Source organism: Thamnophis sirtalis, unplaced genomic scaffold (genome assembly GCF_051295495.1).
Source record: "Thamnophis sirtalis isolate CommonGarterSnake01/CBP01778 unplaced genomic scaffold, rThaSir2_p1.2 scaffold_10, whole genome shotgun sequence".
Taxonomy (NCBI): Eukaryota; Metazoa; Chordata; class Lepidosauria; order Squamata; family Natricidae; genus Thamnophis; species Thamnophis sirtalis.
In genome coordinates this window covers 46159252-46184103 of record NW_028261390.1, presented here as the reverse complement: position 1 = coordinate 46184103, position 24852 = coordinate 46159252, and the positions used below count along the sequence as shown (strand labels likewise).

Sequence of the window (24852 nt, the reverse complement as noted above, 5' to 3'; positions counted from 1 at the left end):
AGAGTTAGAAGACAATAAAGTTATAAACTGAACATGTGCAGGTGTGCTTTAAGCTTCCATCACATTTCTGTTACAATCAAAATTCAATCTTTGCAAACTGCAAATTGGAGTGAGATAGAATACCAGTGACAGAAGGTAAGTTTATGCATTTCCCAAGTGAAAAAATACATTTGAATAGCTTTTGCAACAGTTGACATCAGGACCTATTAGCATTCCTCAGAGCACACAAGGTGGACAAAAATGTTGTTTTCGTCTTTTTTTGCCCTGAGATGTTAGGAAGATTGAGGGGGCCAAATGTGTGACTTAAACTTTCATCCCTTGGTATTGCCTCCAAATAGGAATGGTTTTCTCCACTGAGGCAAAATAGGGCCTTAATACCTTTTCACACCTCCCTCAACTTCAACACACAGAAAAAATCCTGTTGAACACTTCAGTACCATCCAGTCTGGACTGCTTCACTGGCCTTCCCTTTGTAAGTTGTCAATCAAGACACAAGTGCAACCTTCTAATTCTAATTGATGAGATTAAGAAACAACTGTTTTCTATTTCACTGATATTGGGGAAAAAATCATCATTTTGGAATATTGGAATTATGTCCCTCCCGCCATATTCCTTATTGCACGGGAAAAGCTGAAAATCTTTACAGAACAAGATACCACCAATGATCAGCATGCCAATTAATTAAATGAAGTGACGGACCAAAATTAGCTTCTTTTCCACCTTGACAGCACGGTTGAAAAGAATGGAAGAGAAAAAAGGAAGGATAATTACATGAGAGCTGGCAGCAGTGGAGGTTAAGGTGGTGCTATCAGACGCAGCAGACGTCTGGCTCAAGGTTGGGGAAGGTGTTTCAGAACAGTCAGTAGTATCATAGTTACAGCTCTGTAGCTCATCTAGCATGGCAGCGGAGGACTCGCTCACTGGCTGAGAGGAGAACTCACTCATGGCTGACACAATAGAGTCAGTTTCAGTCTTGTGGAGCAGAGTGTCAGGTACAAGGAGGGGGTATGTATAGGAGAACGGTGAAAGGGCTGGGGTTCTATAAATATGTGACGGCCAGAAATCATCACAGGGTGGTAAAGGAAATGATGTTGCATGGGTGCCACTGTCAGGTGAGAGAGAGGGCTGGTGAACCGGAGCCATGGGAAGAGGAGGAGGAGGTGGTGGTGGTGATGAGGGAGGCAACAGTGCAGCTTCAGCTGACGTTTGTCTGTGTGTCTGGGAAGCATTTACCTCCATCACATTGGCAGTCACTTTCTGGTTTCCAAGCTGAATTTTGAGAAAAAAACAAACAATCAAAACATAAGAAAACATATTACTAAAATTGATTTTTAAAAGTGTTTTCCTTTAGTTGTGTTCAAGAGTAGATAAAAAGAAAAAAAAAAGACACACACTCTGTGTGTGGCTTTTTCCAAGCTTTGAAAATAAAAATCAGATAGAAAAGAAAAAAGTTTATTTTAGAAGGAAAACATACTAAGTGAATTTGTCAAGCAGTAATAGAAGCAACGCCAGAAACTACAGTGTATTGAATAAGCATTTATATTCATTTCCTAAGCTCATACTGTTCGCGGTTTTATTTAAATTAAGTTCGACTAAGCTTAATTTATCACTAAAATTAGAGGAACTTAAAAAAACATAATTGCACCTCCTTTTTAATAGAATTAAACAAGCCCCAGTTCCTAAAGGACTCCTGTATAATGGTTTCAAGGTATGAAAGCAATGGACTGTACACTAGGAGTATACAAATTACATGACATTCTTATAGACTCAATGGCAGAAAGGATCACGATACTCATCCCTTTCATGTATAGGAGAAGTTTATGCCATGAAGAAGAAATGAGACTGTGCCATTGATAGTGGTCTCCTGACATTTCAATCTGGATAAATGTGAGGGGGAAAAAGAGAAGCATGTACACATATATAGGTTTCTCCTCTTCAAATTCCATCTCAATAACTGGTTGGAAGCAAGAAAGAGCTGCTTGAAACACTAGGGGAAAAATGAAGTCCCCTAATTTCACTCCCCCTTCAACTCATGAAAGTTTTCACTAAATAATCAACAAAGAGGAATGGGTTTACTGCTTATTTAGACTACTTGGAAGGAGACAACATGGAACAAGCTGTTTCCACTAGCTGAAAGCTTTCACATAGATATATTTCCCATTATTAAAATGTAAATCATTTGGAAGTATACAAATTTCCAAGAGCAAAAACCACAATTCCAAATTTCAGGCTCAACTTATACATATTACTCTAGGAGCCTAAGACTGCTGAGATCTACATGGCTTGACTCAAAATCAACTTATATTGGATACTTATATTGATATATATGCAGGTAATATTAATATGCATGAAAGAAAAAGCTATATATGTACATAATAGAAAAATATTTCTAAAGGAAATGATTCTTTGGGAAGGAGATGGATGAGGGACCTTTTTACTTTGTCTTCTCTGAAGAAATTGCTGGGGAGGATCTATCCCTATTTAATTAGCATGTGATTACAGGGCTTACTATACATATATTTGCCTCATCAAAATAATTATACTGCACTGTGTATCTGCTTTTTATATACACTCTGTTTTGTTTAAGGAAAGTGTAGAGAATTTTAGAAGCCAATATTAAACTGGAAGTGTGCAATGTAAAATCCTAATGATCTAAGCCATGATTATAATTGAAGCCTATAATTTACATGATATAATTAAATAATATATATTATACTGGGAATGAACAAACAAACTGGCACCTTGATATTAATTTTTCATTCTCAAAGTCAGTACTAAAGAAATAGATAAAGTGGTTGGTGAAGCACCCATTGGTAGATGTCAGCAGCAATAATATGTTCGGTTATTACAGTACTTACACACTATGAATCATACATAGATAGGAAACTGCTTTTGATTTTCTGTTATAACATGTTCCCCAAATTTAGGAACTGTTAGATTGTTTCAAGAAATACAAGCTTTTATATATAGTGTTTTATAAAATAAACAAATACATATTCTTGCAGAAATGGTGAATGTACAGCAAATATGTCATTTAGCATTAGCACAAATGTAGCTTCCCTCAACACCTGAAGTGGTAAAAGAGGAAATAAAGAAGACAAACGTAGCTGAGATGCCATAGTCCAGAAAGTGTGGGAAAGCTATGATGTTATAATATTACCAATAACAATTCTCCATATTCTGAAACATCTTACACTACCTATGATGGCTGGGCTGGATAGGAATTGTAGTTCAGCAATATCTAGATGGATACCGCTGTCATAGCTGGAGATGCAAGCAACAGAATGCTGGTTTGCATGATGTTCTTTAGATTAGAGGCCCCATCTTGCATAACATCACATGTACATGGTTAGATTAAACTTAGCCTTTGGTAGGACTTGCCCTCATTAGAAGAGTGCTACATAAAGCATGGGTTTAACAAAGACTATTAACTTAAACTAAATCAACTCTATCTTACTAAAATGTTATTTGGAATAAAAAACCTTGACTGATGAAAGTCAACATGGATAGTAGAGGTGAATATCTATTCCTCTCGGGAGATTAATATAACATATGGAAGAGGAAGAAGTGGTAAACCCATGAAATAATGGAAGAAATTAAAGAAAATTAAGGGAAATCAGGTAATAGATTTGAGTGGTATTCTGATCTTATGGAATGTTGAATTCATGCAGGAAGCAGAGATATAAGTTTAATTATGAATGGAAGGGCTGAAATGCATATCATAAAGTATGAATTGATATCATCTTTGTTGTTATGGATGCAATGAAATAATTTGTACAGACTGTTGTTATAGCTGCTTATCCAGTATATGTTTATAATGGAAGAACCAAATATGAATCTGTAATTATGCAGCATTCTGAATGCATATGATCCAGGAGAAAATGAATCGTTAGGTGACATGAACTGATGAGTGGGAATGAGACAACAGAGGAAAAAAATTAGGAAATTCCTAAATGAATGAAAAATGTCAAGTGGGCATCTTTTATTTAAAAAGTGTTTAAAATATATGGATTATGTATACATATACTCATATGTATACACCACAAGGAATTGATATAAATTTTAAATGATTGATGTGATGCTTTAAGATGAATGACTGAAAGAAATGAAGGATACAAGGGTGATGAATTGTTTTCATTGTGAGATAGACACAAGGAAAGGAGTGAAAGGAATAGAGTGAAAGAAACAAGACTGAAACTACAGGAACAGCAAGAAAAAGTCCTGTAAACTAGAAACAGATTAATCTTCAAACATGATGAATGGAAAATTGATATAAGGAAAGATGACCCTTGCTTTGTTTAGGGGGCTGGTCTAGAAGACCTCCAAATCCTATGATTTGATGAAAGATAATCTTAACTGGGCTCTTTTATTTATCCTCTTCCTAATAAACCATGTGTGATTTGAGGAGATACAGGACAGGTCTCCTGATTTGGACAAGAAAATAATAAAGTTACCCCAGCATCAATTTCTGCTATTTGTTTTGTCCCTTCAGTGCATACGAGGAACAGAGTGGAAGGAATTAAGTAATGTGTATTTGCTCATATAAACTGAAATCCTTGGAAATTCTGGCTTATTGGACTTGTGATTCGTTTACATTTTCAGGCTACATGAAAAAAGCACTCAGCATATATTAATGATTTTACAATATATTTCTATACATTTCATGAGACATAAACTCAGCAGGTGGTAGCACCTAGCAGACCTTAACATTTGGAAGCTGAACAGGGCTTGATCTGACTTATGTTTGATTACAAGACCATCAAGAAATATTATACTGGAGCTATGGACTAGATCATCCAGGACACTGATCAAATATATTGAAATTAGGCAGTAATAGCTCAACTACTATATTATTTGGAATAAAACTAGCCCTGAAGTTCTCAGAAGATTTTAAAGGCTTAATAAGCCTCACATAATTTGATGGCAGTTAGAATTAGGAATTCCTTTTGTTTTTCCAATTTATCTCCTACCCTCTCTGTGAGTTGGGGACTGCAAATTTCATGCAATTTCCTTCATGCCAACTTTCCAAATGCATACTTTTTCTCCCTGAAAAAAATGTAGGTAGCTAGAAGGTAGGCTTTTAGTCATCCTCTGTTTCTAATTCTGACAAAAAAGCTTCTTTTGATTAGTGTTATAAAGAGATGCTTCAACTTTCTTTGCTTGGTTTAGATTTCCACTCTTGGGGAATACAAATGACTTCCTCCAATAAACTGTTCAAAGCATTGTGAAGTTTATTATTTCTTATAGTATATACCTGCTAGGAAGTGATCAGCAAAAATGATCTGCTTGGACCATAGTAACATATAGCAAATGTAACCTGTAATTGTTTTCTGGCAATTCATCTCTTATTTATTTATTTATGAAAACTTATATTGCCACCCAACTCACTCTCAGTGACTCCTGGCAGCTTACAATATGGGTCACCTAGAGAGGAAATTACCTTTCCATGAAAATGTAAGATAATAATCACTTTAAGTCATAAGTCTTATATATAAAAAGATAGCACTCTATAAGATTACTGCTTGGGAAATTATAGACATCAAAGTCCAAAACCTAATTCAGAACATACAGAATTGATTTGGGCAGTTCTTAGAGTATTATTTCTCTAAATCTCTACATTTAAATATTTTTATCAGGCTGCCTAAGTTTTCATAAGTAATGAAATTAAGTATACCAATACAGATGGTTTACAGATATTGCGGACAATGAATCTCCAATTTTAACATAAATTCAGACTCACAGAATAGTGCAAGGTAAATAATGACACCACATTGCTGGCCTTGCTTCAAAAGAACAAGACACAAATAAGAATTTAAGATGAAGAAAGTGAACTGATTTTTGTTAATTAATGTATAGAATAAAACAGCACACAAAATCCATCTTTTAACACACACACACAGACATGGGTAAAAATACCTTGTAAAGAGCTAATCTCAATTTTTTAAAAAGTGATTTATTAGAATGCATGAAAATAATGAGGACAGGCTTTATTTCAGTTCAATAATGGTTGGGAGATGTTATGCTTTTTGGTAATTATAGGAAACTGCCCTATATAAATAATGTGGTGGTGACTGTTGGATATCTTGCATTCTTAATTATGTTTTTTCCCCAGAAGCTGAACTATTTTATCAGCTGAATGATACTTCCTTTATTGTACATCCAAATCGAAGAGGTGTCTTCTCTATTTTATAAATCTAAATAAGCATGCCAATGATAAGTCATAAAATACCTCGAAGACTTCCATACTAATTATGGGATTTAAAAATTCCATAGGGGCAAATGAACAATGTAATTCAGGAATGCAGAAAATAAACTTACAAATGGTTGTTGCAAAAATTCTACTGCTTGTCGTAGCTCCATATGTAATATCTTTGTAGAAGAAACCATCATATCCCTCAAAATATCCCAAGCTACTAGTAATAGACAATATTTAAATGCGTTTCTCAAACAATATAGCAATTCTGTGACATCTTGTTATGACATTCCCTTCCCTAAATGTAGCTAACCAGATAAGTATCCTTCTAAAATTGTTTGTGAAGTTTAATGGCTGTCTATATGTTTCACAATGGGTGATCTGTCTCTTTTTCAACTAGCCAGACAATTCATGAGTGGTTTAGCTGCCAATTAAGTAAGAGTGGTTTTCCTTCTTGTTAATGCAATGCCCTTCTATAGGATGAGATAGATTGTTTGGAAATATTCTAGAATTCTGCATTGTCACTAAGATGACACAGAAGAGCCCCATCAACCCTGGCTAGTATGCCAAACACTACTTTAGTTGATTGTAAAAACCCTGTAATAGTGATTTTTTTTAAGGAAAATGTGTTTATAACATTACAATAATTACCCAAACTATAATAAGCACAGTATTCAACCAGCAATGTTCATATTATACACATGTGTAATTGTTATATTATTATTATTATGAATTATACAGAATGTCCTTTTCATAAAACAATATGCACTTTAAAAAAAATCATTATTTTTTTAAACCATTCCATATTTATTTTGTCCTTAATTTATATGGCTTCCTAACTTTGTTTCCCATGTTACGTATGTGATATACATTGTGCCCTACATTTTCTCCTTACATGAAGAATATAAGTGGAATTACATGTACACTGTTTTTTTGTCTTTTTTGATTCCTGCCATGAAGATGTTATCTACCAATGTCTACCAATAATTTCTACTTCAGTATCTTTGAACCAAAGCAGGATGTAAAAATATTACAGATATTTTATCACACATGAAAAGCTTAAAATTTAATAATGGCAAACTCATATGGATGAATGAGCTCGGGCACTTATTCAATTTTACTGAAATAGTGTTGAATTTATCAGACTTTGCCATGTGCCCATCCCATCAAAATGAACAGAAATTGAGAAGTTCTTAATGAATACATGCTTGATTGAGTAACACAATTGCTGAGCTTATGACTTGTAAATTGGAAACTGTTGATTCATAATATACTGAAGTGGAGAAATACACACAAGTGATTTCAGCAATTAGTATCAAATGAAACTGTGATGAATCCTACAAATTCCTTAGGTCTTCCCATCAGTCCATTATGTATAATAAACCTTAAAATCTATTTCACTTTATGCAATAAAATTTATGCAAAGAGTGATGCAAAAAAAGAAGCCTGATTCAAAAGTGATTTTTTTCATGCTACCAATGGTGCTGGAAGTTATGTGTGCTTTACTAAGGATTATTTTTGGAGGAAAAAGAGTTTTGCAAACCTGGGCAACATTTGACAAGCACTAAAAGTAGCTCTTCACTGGAATGAAATTCTCCAGGGCATAAAAGTAAAAATATGCCCACTTGCTTTTTTGATTAACTGTGTGAGCCTCAGAAAATGGTATTTTATTCATACAGTTTCCCAGAGATAGAGCAGCATAATGAAAATGCTCAATTTAACTTTCTGCTTAGATTAATTCCTCCTTGCTGATTTAAACATTTCTCTGTCAGTTGGTACATCAATTTAGTTGCCTTCACTTCCCTGAATAGCTTGACTGGGATCTAAATTGACTCTCCTATGGAGATAGGAACCCTTGTCAGCTGAAAGTAAAGGAGACTTTACTGAAGGTGAAGATGAAAAGTGAAAAATATAGATTAATATTAAATATGAAGAAAACAACAGTAAATGTAATCTGTAAAGAAACATAGTGGATAATCTCATTGGGGGGGTCAACAATATAGATAGAAAGCATGCTAAAGATGTAGAGATTAATTTTCTGGAGTAATGGACTAAGGAATGTAGGCAAGTTGGTGACAGTTAAATTGCAATAGAATATTAGTTACAACAATGGCCTTTTCAGTTGAAAGATATGAAATCTGGACACTTAAGAAAGAATGGGTGAAATAAAATGGAAACCTATGAATTACAACTCTGAAGTCAGGTGCTAAGAGCTGCATGAACCTCAGGAAAACCAAGTCAACCACTCTTGAACCAAAAAAAACCCTGACTGCTCACTTGATATGATAATTAAATAGCAGAAACTGAAAGAAGAATAACAGAAGTCAACAGATAACATGCATGAACAGGATCAAAGAGATTACTGGAATGATCTTGGAACAGCTATGAGTTCATTTGAAGGATTATCAATACGATGAGCATTTTTCCATGCAGTCACCAGGCAGTGAGTTTGACTCAATGGTATATAACTAATTAACTATTAATCTTAAATTCCTTCATTCATGAAAATTCTTTATGTATTATTTCCATTTAGCTGTAAATTACTCTTCTGAGAAATAATAAATCTCAGAGTCAGACATTATTAAGTACACTTTAAACAGAAACTGTTAAACAATTTTAAAATAAGAAGGGTGCCAACTATTGGATCTATAAAATGATTCTGTTTTTAATCAGTTATACTATATTGGTTAGTCTGGTATTTTCTCATTGATGCATAAATAGGAGCTGTTTAAAACTTGTGCTTCTCTGCCAAAAACCCTAACTACTGCAGCAACCTTAAGCGAAATATGCCCACATCTACTAGTGTGCTACTAACAGTTAATTCCTATTCATTCAAAATCAATACATAAAATACTATTCAGTTTGCAACCTTCCCCAGAGAACTGAAACCTTTACAGAGAAATGTCAAAAATGTATGTGTACCTGCCCTCCTCTCTTTTATCACTTCAGTGCAATAAAAGGAGAAAATTGAGTGTGTGCCCCTTTTAATAGTGCATGTACAGGACATAGACATCTTACGCAGCAAAAGTGAAGTGCTGTTCAAAATACTCCTATACGAAATATTTCTGTCAAATGTCATTGATTTTCTAGTTTAGCACAAAATCCTTCTTTTTTTTTTAATTAAAATTTTTTAATTTTTAATTTAAAACAAGAAGAAAATCCTTCTTCTTAATGAAATGCAATATTAGTGTGTCTCCTAACTTTTAAATGCAAACAACTGTGAGTGAAAGGGATAGGTGAACTTCCCATGTAGGCACATGAGAGCAGAGCTGTCTTTCAATATTGGCACTACTGCCAATTAGTGATAATTAGAAGATTTATGATCTGTTTTGGGGTGAGTCTCCTTTCTATGGATCACAACTTTGCCTTATCCAGAATGCAGGAAAATGTTCTCTTTTTAGGACTGAAATGTTTTATGTTCTTTGTCTTTCTCCTTTCCTTGGGTTAAGATGGACTCGAAATGTATTTGGAATAATAATAATAATAATAATAATAATAATAATAATAATAATAATAATAATAATATGTTACGACGTCCTAGGCCCCTGGGTGGGGCCTGACTAGTAACCAATGCCAAATCCGGCGAAACAACTGGCCGCTGTGATACAATTGTATAATAATAATAATAATAATAATGCAGATTTTTCATTATTGTGACAGGTAGTTTTACCCAGGATTTGTGGTCATTGTCAGAACTATGTGAGTACGCTAAAGAGAAAAGAGTTAGGTGATACAAGAAAGAGCTAAAATTAAGAAGACAGAGAAACAGATAAAGATAATATACCACATGGCATTGCGCAGCTGGAGCATCAGACATTTGTTGCATATTTTCTGGTGGCATCTTTGAAGGGTCTGGAGAAAATCTAGATGGATGATGTTGGCATTCAGGTGATGCTTTACAATCAGGGATGGGGGCTATCTGAATGGAGAGAGATGCTTTGTGTATCTCAGGCACGGGGTTACAGACAGGTGAGGCAGACCTCCATGGAACTGCTGAGGCACCACCAGGCTCAGGCATTTGCTGTGTATGAGAAGGAACACTGCTAGATGCATTCTGTGCCTGAGTCAATTTCAGGGTAGAAACTCTACGTTTCTGAGGCTGTTTGTAGCCTTGAGGAACAATAGTTCTAATGCCAGCTATTGTTTTTGTGCTAGAAACCGAGGCCAGTGGTTTTGTGCTTTTTTGTGTGAAAGACATTCTTGTGTTAGACTTTTTAGAATAAGCTGTCCTCTGAAGAAACTCCTTGTTAGTAGAGTATTTGCCATCAGGATATGGTTTAATTTGTTTGGTTGTTACGGAACAGGAGTTACTTCCACTCTTCTTCAGATTAGATATTCCAGATCTACCAAAACTTTTTTTCCTAGGGGGCAGGGGGGGTGCCTTATTTGCCAAAAGCATCCACACAACAAAAGAATATTACAGGAGAAAGAGACAAAGCAAAACATTAGCAAGAAAGTAAACAGAGTTGTCTTTTAAAATCTAGGCACTAATAAATGTAAAAGTTGTCATAGCAATCAGTGCTTCTTGAATCAAGCTGCAAAATACAACATTCCAGAAAACATTTTATTTTGCTAGATAGAAAATTAGCATATATTTATTGACATTTTACATATCTACCTTTAAAAATGTAACATTGAGTCGAATGTAGCTTTTACTTAATTTACTGCAGATAGGATGGCAGCAAAAGCTCTTTCTGGGTAACAACATGGATATAAAATATTTTACTTTTAGAACAAAACTACTGGCTATCAGAACTGTTAAGGCAGAGAGGAAAAAATGCACATGCATTTTAGATCGCATTTTAGATAGATCATGCAAATAAAACTATTCTGGTGCAAATCTGTATGTGTGTGCATGCACATACCCCCCCCCCCCAAATTATAAATTTACTGATTTACTTAATAATTCTTGTATGCTGCTCATCCTGCACCCTCTAGGCAGCTAACAATACAAATAGATAAACTACTTTCCAAACCTCAAGTACATATAAATATACATAAAAAATAACTTTCAACAAATACAAATACCATAGCCCTACAAGCCTCCTTCCTGTTAAAGAACACCCATCTCCTATATATGATGAAAGAGGTACCATATTTTTTGGACTTTAAGACGCACCTTAACTTTTGGGGAGGAAAATAAGAAAAAAAATCTGCCTATCAGATATTCACCTGGCTAGCGTCTTTAGTCTGGTCAGCTTCAGCACATAAGTTTGCTGGTTTTGATCGCACATGCTTTTTATCCCCTGGACTATGTATTCTAAGTGAGGCCACACTGATTAACAATCACTTACAGTCATTACAAGCAATCATTATTGAGGGCCAGTAAGAAGTCTATTTGGACCAAAAAAGAGTACACTCTCCTACTTAAACTCTATCTGAGATCATCAACCAGCATGATCTATGCTATTTCTATTCTGGAAACTTGGAACAGTAACATTAGCAAATTATCTGCTCCACAGAAAAATTGAAGGGCATACTTAAATGAGAACATTCAAAGAAGATAGCCACAATTTGCAAAATAATGTGTTGCATTGGAGAGAAGTAGATTTTCCATTCCTTGAGAAATTGTTTTTGAAGCACAGAATTCATTTTGTTTGTCTCTACTCTTCCAAGCCTCACTTAAATGTGTCGGTATCCAAAGGGGTGAAAATGCTACAGTAAAAACATTGGAAGCTTTTTTAAAGCCCTAATGAAGTGCTAATGAGTGAAGCTGATCTTCCGATCTTCCAACTATCAGCTGTGCTTTAGAAGCTTTTTTTCAGCCCTAATGAGGCGCTAATGTCAGAGGGAGCAGCCATGAGAAAAGCAGACAAAGCACGAAAGATCCCTTCACTCATTAGCATCTCATTAGGGCTGAAAAAAGCCTTCAAAACAGCTACATTTGGAGTATGACGCACACAAATTTTGAGCCACTTTTTTGGAGGTAAAGTGTGTCTTGTACTCCAAAAAATACGGTAAGTCTTCCTTTTTTTTTTTCCTGGAAAAATAAGCCTTGGAAAAATAAAGTGGGTAGAATTTCTACTAAGCAAAGTTTGATGGAGTTGAAAGAGTGAGTATGCCCACCTTAGAGGTCTGTCAGGTGACAATTCTGAAGACCCAGGACCTGCCCTGAATTGTCCCTATTTGATCTGACTGGTTTGGCAGAGGAATATGGGAGAATATGGTCTCTTAGGTACCAAGTCTGAAGATATGTAGAACCTGAAGAATAATAACTACACCTTGAACCATATATGGAAGCCAGCTGGGTACTTGAGAGACCGCCTGCTGCCAATTACCTCCCAAAGGCCCATTAGAACCCACAGATTAGGCCTCCTCCAGGTTCCATCTACTGGCCAATGTCATCTGGCTACTACCCGGGGGAGGGCCTTCTCTGTGGCTGCTCCGGCCCTTTGGAACGAGCTCCCCGCAGAGATTTGGACCCTCACCTCTCTCCAGGCTTTCCGAAAAGCCGTTAAAACCTGGCTGTGTCGGCAGGCCTGGGGTTGATGAGTTCCCTTCCCCTCTCGAATCGTGTGACTGTTGGTTGTCTTTTAAATTCCCCTGTACCTTTTCTGTTGTAGTTTCTTTTGTGTTTACCTCCCCCCTCCCCTTGGGTTTGTGAGCCGCCCTGAGTCCCTCAGGGAATAGGGCGGCATATAAATAAAATAAACCTCAAACCTGTTAATCAATGTAACTTGTAAAACACCTGGGTAACTTGAATATATATACATCCATTTCTACCCAGGCCACTGCATACTGAAGCAACTAATGTTTCTAGTTGTTTTTCAAGGACAGCCCAATTATAGTGTGTTAGAATAGTGTCATCGCTTTGTCAGATCCCGGTTCGGAGGAGGAGATTGAATTGGGACTGTTGGATGAGGATGGCATGGTCCTTTCCAAATGAGTGAAAAGTCCAGGGGCTGAGCCAAGGCAGTCCCAGGGCTGTCTGGCAGTGGGGGAGAGGGCACAGCTGACCAGACAGAAAGCTGCCCATAGCAGTGGATCAGCTGCAGAGGGCCAGCGGGGATGACAGGCTCCAGAACACCTCTGGCAAGGAACAGCTTCCTCCCCTGCCTGATCCGCAGGTGGGGATCACCAGCAGAGTGAAGGGAGACAGAGAGAGGGTCAGTGAGGCTGTTTGCGAAGAAGCAGCCTCCCTTCCTCACAAGGAAAACCTGAAGAAGAGTGTTGTAACCAGACACTGGGGAAAGGTCTGTTTGTCGTGAACACCTGTTTATTTTGATGGGTACCTTCCTGGATTTTGTGAATACTGCTTTGTGAATCTGGATCATGTTTCTCAGACAAACTTCAGACTTCACTTGTGGACTTTGGCCTTGGCTCTCTGATTTCAAACTCTTGGACTGTGCTTTGGTTTCTGGAACTCTGGACTTGCGTTGCAGACTTGTGTTGCAGAAAAATATACTCCTTAGAAAAAGAGTATATTTAACTCGAAGGACATTTCATAGCTGGATACTTTACTCCAGGAAGCAAATTTAGAGTTGGAGATAACAACAAACTGTGTATAAGTAGTATATTTTTTGTCATACAGCCAAGATGTAAATGTATGTCAGATGTATGTATGTATGCCTGAGTAATATGAATTAGGTTAGGATAGCATCCAGGAAACATTCATCCAAAGGAATGAATAACCCCTTCTCTGTTTCTGAAACATAGCATTGAAAGTGGAAGTGTGACTGTATACAGCTCCCTGTTTACCTGAGTTGGTGATTTCTTTTCTTGTAGGTTTGGCCGGACACTTCGAAAGCCTTTTGCTGCAAGAGAGGAGCTGCTAGTGTCTCCATTCAGTGTCTCTCCACTTCCAATGTTAAATGATCTCCAAGCTTTTATGTGGAAAGAAATCCAAGTAAATTTATTTCTGATACAGAAATCCTTTGATAATGTAACAAGTGAAATCAGTTCTAATTTTTTTTAAAGAACAAAAAAGATCCCTTTGGATAGAAGCGGTGGCACCAATGTGAAAAATGAAAGGATATAAATACATGTGAATCAACAACATAGGACAGACTTTATTATGAAGAACAACGAGGAGGTGATGTTGGGTTCACCACCATTGTTCAGCTGAAACAAATGACTTTTTTGTCAAGCAGCATCCATAAAACAAAATGGCATAGATGACAGTATGAATATAAAATCATCATACATGTATAATTATTTGTCCTTCCTTGCCCCTCACCACCTATGAATGGCCTGACTCTGACTTTCATAATGTTTCATAGTGTTTCTCAGTGGCATCTCCATAGTTCGTTTTATAACTTGACAAAGAATAAAGCCTTTATCTGGAAGTGGGAAATCCATGTTCCATTTATAATCCTGAAATCCCATCACTTGGTATTGAGAAAATCATTAGGGCTCAGTTAAAGAGATGTCAAGAGACCTATCATAAACTTTAAAAGAAAGAAATTAGAAGTGTTCAGGGAAAATGACAACCGTTTGATTTTTTCTCTCCCTTATGAAGACATTTCTAAAGTGGAAAATGGAATGTTCCTACACTTTGGGCATGTTCGGACAGCTGGCTTAATGGGTTGTTGTTCAGGCTATGAGTCAGTTCAAAGTATGCCAGCCTAAATTCATAGCTCATCATTGTTCAACCTCATTAACAATGTCAGTGAATGGACTTTTTCTTAAGAGTGTTCTGTGGAAAAAAGATAAGGTGCTAAATGTCCTTACCAACAAAAAATAATCACTTTTCTAATGGAGAATGGGAATAAGACAGATGGCTAGATAAGTAGATTTAATAATCTAGGACAGTGGTTCCCAAACTTGGCAACTTTAAGACTTGTGGACTTCAACTCCCAGAATTCTCCAGCCAGCTCTGGGAGTTAAAGTCCACAAGTCTTAAAGTTGCCAAGTTTGGGAACCACTGATCTAGGACAACCTGATCTAAGGTAGGTTGGGGCTTTCCTAGGAGAACATGATCTAAGGTAGGTTGGGGCTTTCCATTTCAATTGATGTGACCCATCCTGTGAATTATCTGCAATGGCTGATCTACAATGGTGATACAATTAAAGCCTTCTAATGGGGGGGGGGGAGTCTCTGTAAAACAGGAAAGATTTTATTTTCCTGTTTTAGTAGAAATTACCAGCTTCCCACCTGGCATGGAGTACCTGTAACACCTGATGCAGAGAGGTGGGTGATAGAAGTTTGGACAACTCTCTACTTAAGTGTTTCTTGGCAACTTTAAGGCAGGTGGCTTGGAGCCTGCCTGGGGAACTTTGGGAGTAAAATCCACCCTTCTTAAAGTTGTCACGGTTGAGAAACATTACTCTACACTGCCATAAATCAGATGGTTCCAATCATCCACAGGATGGGGTGGAGTTGATGAGCAGGATGCTTGGAAGACTGCTTCTTGTGATGGCAGCTCAATGTTAACTCAATGTCCTTGCCATGTGGGAAAAATGCCTTGCCAAAAAGCAAGGGGTTTGGGGTAATGAAGGCATACCTTCCCCACCAGAAAAAAACATAATGACATGTAAAAGCAAGTTTCTCAGCCTTTCTTGTCATCATCATGATTGCCATCAAACTGCCACAAACACTTTGTATGTATCTCAGGCTTGGGTCACAAGATGGGAAACAACAATTCCACACTGGATTAGAAATCTCTGAAGTCTGATGGTTTCTACTATGGACTGAGAATTAGAAGAAGGCTTCACCAGGAGGGGATAGCCTTAAAACATTAGTTATAGCAGCACCCCTAAGAAAAAGATAAGGGAATATGTGCGTTAGTTAGTCTGGTATGATGGCAGTCCCCAATGACTAAAGGTTCTACTTTTCTGTTGGTAACTGTCTGAAGGATGAACAAGATAAATGGATCTTTTGCAATAGTTATTTGGTAGCTTTCATTATTACATTTAAGAGCTGTAGTGCAGTGCTTAGAATGCAGTACTGCAGGCTAACTCACTGCTCACTCCAGGAGTTTGATTGTGAGCAGCTCACGGTTGGCTCAGTCTTCTATCCTTCTGTGATCAGTAAAATAAGGACCTATTTTATTAGATACTGTTGGATATTGTTGGAGGCAATATCCTTACTCTGTATATCACTTAGAGAGGGCTGTAAAGAACTATGAAGTGGTAAAGAACTATTTAAGTGCTATTACTACATTTAAATATATCTTTGTGGTGGTTATAAGAATAAAGTATGCATCTAAAAATGGCACATTATTGACGGAGAAGATAACAGTAGAGAAGACCCAAATTAAATGCACAGCTTCCTCTAGGAGACAAGAACAGTAATAAGTGAAAAACCCAACACACACACAGACAAACACACACACACACACACACACAAACAATATTTAGATTATATATAATCTAAATAAGTCTAGGACAATGGCAATTTTTTTTAAAAAATCCTAAAGTTGCTTATTTAAAAAGTTTGTATCTTCAATTATAAGAAATTTTTCAAGAGTTTTTGCTAAAAATAAAATAGTTACCTTCTAAACCAATGGAATTCTTTTTTGTTTTATACTGTTTTCTAATAACAAAAATGTATCAGCCACTTTGTGCTGGAATTACTGGCTGCATTTACATGACATTTTGGTGCAGGATTAATTTACCTAGCTTCATTTACACAATGGATCCAATTTTCTGGTCTAATACATTAGCTAAAATAGAGTCAGCAAATATTGTGGATCAATGTTCTGTGTAAATGTAGACTCCTCCTTGATGAATTGACTGGATCGCAAGCCACTCAGAAGTAGAAGGGAAAGTTTCAGTAAAATAAAATGGAATGCTTATGGTCACACATTCACAAGGTTTCTTGTCCATGGTAAGATCATTCTCAACTTTAGTAATATTTATAGGAGAACAGCATTAGATTAATAGTATGCCTTGCTTATTCAATATATATACAACATACAGTACAAATTTTGTAATGATGCAAAAATGAAAACTTGTGCATTGTGACAACACAAAGCCTGGCCTTCTGTACATATATCCTGGCAGAAGTATGTTCATGGCGCGTCAATGAAATGCCATGACAGACATTTTGTTATGGATGCCTATACAAACACATGCAATATTTTAGTTAATTTATTTTTTTTAAATTACCTGAGTCTGGTGAATGGGAATCAAGTCCTAGAAAGAGTAAATACTAAAGTTAATATATGGGAAGTTTGATTAGGATTCTTACAACTTGTTTTAGTCTCTGACATTCAGGGAAATTTATTTACCAAACATACACTTTAGAAATATTATAATTTGATGTTATAGTGTACAACGTTCACTGAACTCAGTGAGTTGTATATGAAAATAACCAGCACAAAATAACTTCTTATGATGATTTTTATTTTTGCTTGGCCCAAACCTTTTTTATTTATGAATTCAACAAGTTGGTTCATATATATCCTATTCCACTTGTCAGTTCGCATACAAAACTGAGCAATCAACCAGGGTTTAACTACCTCCATGGTGTCAGGAGTAATACTATTGATGTCTGTCTAAAAAATTACCCATTACTACGGTATTTTAAACACTAGTATTTATTATACTTCTATTTAAAAATCCAAACTCTCTAGGTAGATTACAAATTACTAAAAAAAAAAAAATACATGAGACCCAGCAATGTTTTGAGGGACATTCATGAAAAACAAAAGAATAAATGATCCAGAGCAATGTTTATCAAACCTCAGTAACTTATCAGCTAGAGAATTCTGGGAGTTGAAGTCCACACATATTAAAGTTGCTGAGATCGAGAAACGCCGAAAAAGTTTCTGAGATTGAGAAATGCTGAGCTAGAGGCTCTTTCCATTTTCATTGACAGTATTTTGGCAAGATCACACTTAATCTGTAATATCTTTCTCTGTATAAATCATTTTAAAACTATATGTTTAATTAATTAATTTTAATTTAAAAATTAACCATAATTATGCAAAAGATGTACTAAACCCCTCTAAAGCAGCTGAACAATAAAGCTTATGTACTAAAAGCATTGTGTTTTCTCAATGCTATAATGTATTTAGCACACACTGATTTATTGGAATTTATCTTCCTTTCTAGTGCCTATGCATAGTTTAAGACTCTACAAGAACAGTAACTCAATACCTGTGGCTTGATTCAATTACACTCAGAATTACAATTAATCTTCTTATATGATTCATCACATATAATTCATCTGATTAAATTCTCTGGGCTACTATCAAATGTATTTTTTTTAAAAAAGCATTTAACTCAGGATTGTTTCTGAATGATTGTAACAAAATGACTCCACATATGGCTTTTGCCATTTTGCTATCACATGTTTTTCATTTTTCACATTTCATTTTTCTATGTTGACAGTTTTGTGACAACATTTAGCTAAGGGTTGGATTTAATTGCTAAAAGCTGTTAATATCTGAAATCTAGTTTATGATTTCTACCAGCCAGAGGGAAAACCTTTCAATCCAATGTTCTAAAGGGCATTGAGAATAATGACAAATGTTACAGTGTGTTCAGATAGGTGAAATTGTTGAAACCTGAAAGCTACTTTCTAGTTTTGCCCTATTGTCTTCTACACTTTTTCAATAAGGAATTGCACACACAGTGCTTTTTACATGAGCAAAGAGAATTATAAAGTAGGAAAAAAAATAAAGACAACATTTTACTTCTGCACACAAATTTGGGGAGGGGGCATATTACTAATTTGGTACAGTTGACTTAAACCAGTTTATTTATTAAAATATTACAATGCCCTTGTTTTTCAATTGTCATGGGCAATACTATGCCCTGGCATGGGTAAGTGTTCCTCCTTTTTCCTGAATGGGAAACTCTCACGGAGGTCTAATTAGAGGCTCTGCTCATATAATTCCTTAAAATTGCTTGGGGCTAAGCAGAATTACAGTTCAATCAATGGTTCAGCAAGATTAGTAAGTATCATTGCCTGAATTGCTTCTGTTGAAGATTCAAGGAAGCCTCTACATTACAGATGTGCAACTTATGGCCTTAGCACCTCACACGATCCCTCAAAATAGCATGTGCAGTTCACAGCCCTTACCAAACTTGTAGTAGAATTGAATGTTTAATAATACAAAGAAACATTATCTACAATGGAATAATTGATAACAATTTAATTCAGCTCATTTTGTTTAATAAAGATAGTCCTTATTTAATGACTGCCTTGATTAGTGACCATTTGCAGTTGTGACAGTGATAAAAAATTAACTTTGCAACCAATCCTTCCATTTATGATTTTCAAAGGTCTGCAAAGCAAAGGAAAGCTAAAGGAAGACAGTAAGCACAGGAGCAGTTTCACTTAGTGAATGCTTTGCTTAACAACTGAGTTGCTAGTCCAATTATAATTGATGAACAAAGACTATTACATCTAATTTTCATTTAAATATAATTTAATGTCACATTTATTCTGAACATTTGTGCTTGCTTTTATTTCTGGCTAACATTTATTTTCTGAAATAACAGTCTACATTTGAGTAAAGTAGGTCAATCCAGAATTTCTTTTTGTAACATTGATCTTACACGGGAAAAGACCCAAATACAACAAGACCAGCATATATGTGTGTGTTTGTGTGTGTGTGTGTGTTTTTATGTATGTATGTATGTATGTATGTATGTATGTATGTATGTATGTATATCTATATATCTATATATATATCTATATATATATCTATATATATATCTATATATACACACACACACACATACATACATACACATATATACATACATACATACATTCAGTGTGTATGTATGTATGTAAGTATGTGTGTATGTATGTATGTGTGTATGTACGTGTATATATAAATATATATATATATATACACATACATACACACACATACACACACATACATACATACACACTGTGTGTGTGTGTATATATATATATACACACACACACACACACACACACAAATACACACATACACATACACATATATATTAGAACAAAAACGCTAAACAGTGATGAAATGACAGATTCATCACAATAACAATTGTGAGGATCCGTGGTTATCATTTCCAATATTCCATTCTATTGCAAACTGTATAAAAGACAACACAATGATACTGAAGTGTGGCATTCCATGGTTAACAGCTATACCTGCGGTCAAAAGGTTTGGAGAACTTTGAACTCTCTTCACCGCTGTTAGTTTGACAGACATGGCAGCACGTTTGCGAGCACACCCACCACTATCTGAAAGCAGAAAAGGACACAGGCACAAGCCCACGACGTAGAATGCAAGCGCATGCAATGTACAAAGTGAAGATTACTGAGATATGCAAATGTGGACATAAATCCATGCAGTTAGAATTTGTGGTTGATCCCTAGATACTTGTACATACGTACCAAAAGGTTGAGGAAGCTGTTGTTAATTAATACTGCCATTCCAAAGAATACACCAGCCAAAGAGATTTAGGCATGTGCTTTCCAGTATTTGAAAAATCACTTGGGTGTACCTAACTCACCACAAAAATAAAAAGACTAAAAGGCAGGATTAAAAATGACACATCAAAATAAGGAACTAATGAGAACGCAGAACTAGAAAGTAGTATGTGGCCCTCACTGAATATCTTATTAGTTGCCCAGAGTTACTGTGTGACAGACTGGACGGCTAATAAATTTTACAAATAAATAAATAAAAAACAAGTATAATATTGATTCAGATTATTAAAATGATAACCTGAACTATTTACTGAAGGCAGAAATACATGAACAAGTAACATTTTGCCTTCATCTAACAATCTTCCTGCTCCAACAGAAAGAAAAAAGAAACCATTTAACATTAATTTACCTGAAAGGGAGTAGCCTTTTGGTGGTTGGGTGGGGCATACTTGGTATTTGTACATAAAAGAATTACAAGGAACAAGGTGAAAATGGGCACAGCTGCATTTTTAGCCCCCCCCCCCCATTTTTGGAAACAAGTTTTGGAAAGAAGGTTTTTTTTTTTCATTTTAAGAAAAAACACAGCTTATTTTAGAAGCACTACAGCCTTTGCCTAAATGGCGAGAAACAGTCATGACTTTGGGCTGCTTCAAGTTCTTCGGAAGTGTCTGAAAGGCTGAAACTATTACTGATTGATAGTACTTTATGGGGGATGTGATAATGCTAGAATTTGGATGTGAGCAAATTCCCCTTTAGTTCTTCTTCAGAAAGTGCAATGAAATGTCTTACCAGGGATTATGAACTACTTAACAAAAACAAATGTGGCAGAAAGTGCTGGCTGTAATTGGAGAAACTGTGGGAAAGAATTTTCCTAATCAAAATTTACTGGAGGATTTATGTATGGAAATATTTTTTGAATCTTGGAGATTTTGCATTTATAAGCTGACTTTAAATCTTGAACTTAACTCCCCTCCCCCTCCCCCTTTTGGTAATTATTATTCTCCCCATCCCACCAAAAAATAATTAAAGAAGCAGTTGATCAGTTTAAACAGGCATACAAAAGCATAGTTGTCAACCTGCCTGCTGTTTATTAAGATGCTGCCATAAGTTTTAAAAGACCTGAAGGTAAGTTGAAAATAATGGAAACCTTCAAACTAAGAATGATCAGGTAACACTAGCAAAGATCACTCCAACACACCATGAATCAGATTTTATGATTTAATGTAAGAGAAAAGGGGCAGTGAGGAAAGTAAGTCAAAGCAACAAACCAATCCTAGCAACATTATTATCCTCACTCAACTTGGAATTTAGGGCATATTGCCCAATATGAAGGCTGCATTTGTACAAGAAAGCTATCATTGTACAACAGTTTCAATTCACCTGCCAGAATAGTCCAATAAAACTAGTTCTCTGATATAATAAGATCCCTATCTTCCAAGTTAATCTCCTTTTTAAAATTCTATTAATTCTTGTGTACATTTGCTCTGTTTTAGGTGAACAAAAATAAATCGGAAACTCATTCCATGTGCCTGAAATGCAGGAATGTATCATTTATCGCAAAGAACTTTTGTGAGTTGTAATATCAGGTTTGGCAGTGTCCTCCCCTCCATGTTGGCTTAGCCCCCTAGGGAAGAATATTATTCTAAAAATGGCAGAGTTAGAGAGCTTTCTTAGAGGGCAGTAAAGCACTGTGAAGTGATATATAACTCTAAGTGCTATTGCTATTGCTATTAAACCAGTATGTAGTAGAAGCATTCAAACCCATTTGACATTTTGATCTAGGGTCTTTTGCATGCATAGTCCATTTTTTTGTAGAAACACAAGGAGTGAACCAGTACATCTAACCACAGGTGGGCTTATGTTTTGCATGCTTGGTGATTTTATTACAAGGACAAATTCTGAATTTAATTTGCAATGATTAGAAATATATTACAAACACTCTGAGATTTGGAGCTTGTGCTTCCCATACACTTCATAGTAAAACCAACAGCTGGATTTTACTCAGCCATTAATAGTGCATAAGGAGAAGATAATTGCATGGGGCAGGCCTACTGAATTTAAAGGAAATCCAGTTTGGTTGATTAAATATATGATGGCATGCAAACATTCAAAAATCAAAGAAAGCTTGGAAGATTCTGATTATCCATTCCAGGAAAGAATAAAATAGCTGGTATTTGAAATAATAATGCTGAGTGTCTAGGACATGCTATTCTAAGCTTAGGAACTGTTCTGAAAAGAAACTGTTTATTCAGCATTGCATATAACATGTAGCTTATTTTGATATGTTTTGAGCGCATAGAAGATAAATGGTAACAATTCTGCATAATGATGATTTAATATTAACAAAGTTAAACCTCATATATTTTTGCACTCTCCAAGGACTGTTTTTAACCAGGTTTGTATTTATGTCTTTCATTTATTACAAAGCAGTTGGGTTATTAAATCATTTTAAACTGAGATGCATTTATCATAATATTATCCTTGTACATTTGTGCCTAAAATTTATGGAGGGACACTAAAGATCCATTTAAGCAAATTAACTTTGGGCCATTCATTATCTATGTGAGAAAAGGGGCTGCATATAAACAATCTGCCCAAATTATTTGAAATGTTATGTTCTTAGAAGGAATCTGGATAAGTGGAAAGCTTGGTCTACCCAGCCACTTAAATGCACTTTAAATTGATGCACTTGGATTTAAACTGTTTAATCTCATTAAAGTTAAAGACAAGAATTCTTCTTACGTCTGGTGAGAGAATATTTATTTATAGATTGTGGATGTGTGTTATCTCTGCTGAACACTGTGCAAGTAGCATTGTAGGGATTTTTTAAAATCAGCTTTTAAAATCTCTAAAAGTGATTTGTTCTACTATGGAATGGAAGAAGCAATTCTGCAGCTATATACAGTTTTTTTTAATGAGTAAAATGTTTTTGTTCTGGAATCCAGAGAAAGGAGGCTGAATTTTCAAGCTTTTGCTAATTGGTTGAGGAATTCAGATCTGCAGTTGAATAGTTTACATTAAGCCTTTTTGGGTATTCCTTGAGTATGCATAAATAGTTGTTAATTATTTCATATAAAAATAAATATTTTAGAATCAAATTATTGATGTCTATAGTGATTCAAATGATATACAATGATTAAAAAAGAATCAATTCATAAAAATGAATATTTCACCTACTTGATAAATCTGGATATACAGCTGTGCATGAATCTTGCTTTAATCATAACATTATATGTTACACACTACATACATTTTTTTCCTGGGCAATAGGAAAAGTGAGTGTTTCATTCTGCCTTAAATGAATAGTAAGAGGCTTGCTCAGGTGCCTCATAACTAGAGCAACATCTCAAATAAAGGTTAGCATATGCTGAAAAGATGTAAGATGCTGGGTCAATGTTTAATGATAATGGCACTGAAATCAAATGTTCAGTGTTGTTGTTGAATGTTATTGGACTGGGTGTGTCAAATTTTTCAGCTTTCAAATTTGCAAACATTAGGGGTGCTCAAAAGTTGTGACATGCCTTGGTGAATGTGAAAGTAAATTGGTTACTTTAATATAATTTAGATGTGCTTGGTAAGTAACTCCATAGATACCATGACTTTTGAACATTTTGTTTATTTCACATCAATATAATAGGGAACTCTGAGAGAAATGGAACATTTATTTTGTTTAAAAATAGTTTAAGAGATGGGCATCATTTAGCCTTGGTGTATCCCTTTAATTTTGATAGGAGAGATTCATGGATATGCTTAAGACAAGTTATAGAATTCAATAGGATTTCCACTAATTTTATTACAAACAGAATCATTGTGATCTTTCAATAATATAGATTAACTCTTAATTGGCTTTGGAATAATGTGTGGATTTTAAAATAGGTAATGCTTGATTTGTTTTTTTTAAAGTGGCTGCTTAAAGGCCTGCAAGTGAAATATCACTTAAAGCTTTTATGTATACTGAGAGCTTATGCACTGAAGATAAATTTGTTGTGTGTCCTTGGCCAATAAAGAATTCTATTCTATTTATTAAATTTCCTCTCAAAATCAGATTGTATCTTATTTCAACAGAGCTGAACCTCTAATTATTGTCTTTAGAAAGCCGAATGGTGCAGTTATGGTCTAAAGTAGAAGATTCATTTTAGGGTAATCAGCTATCTCTAGGTTTCACCTTTATGGTACTCCAAACTCTTTCTATTGTTAATATAGAAAATGATGTTCCCATTTGGCACTTCAAAACGAGCAGAAATAACATTAACTCTTAAGGACTGCTTGTACCATATGTTTCTTTTCATATATTTGGTTACATATTTATTATTTTCTTTCCACTTCTCCTTGCTGACTGTGGTACA

The 24852-nt window shown here is 35.4% G+C and overlaps 1 protein-coding gene across 15 annotated transcripts in view; it reads right to left on the bottom strand.

Moving 5' to 3' along the window:
* The window catches only part of SORBS2 (sorbin and SH3 domain containing 2), a 189742-nt gene that overhangs the window by 72874 nt on the left and 92016 nt on the right, over positions 1-24852 (bottom strand). For 7 of the 15 annotated variants that reach the window (XM_087724498.1, XM_087724499.1, XM_087724502.1 and 4 more), the window contains exons 4-8: positions 20225-20317; positions 17242-17268; positions 13892-14016; positions 9978-10574; positions 772-1269 (exon numbers count right to left, since the gene is read on the bottom strand). In XM_087724498.1, the coding sequence (XP_087580624.1) occupies positions 772-1269; positions 9978-10574; positions 13892-14016; positions 17242-17268; positions 20225-20317 (1340 nt within the window). Of the gene's footprint in view, positions 1-771; positions 1270-9977; positions 10575-13891; positions 14017-17241; positions 17269-20224; positions 20318-20470; positions 20606-24852 lie in introns of all 15 variants that reach the window. The other 8 variants (XM_087724507.1, XM_087724512.1, XM_087724511.1 and 5 more) reach the window with 5 other exon arrangements.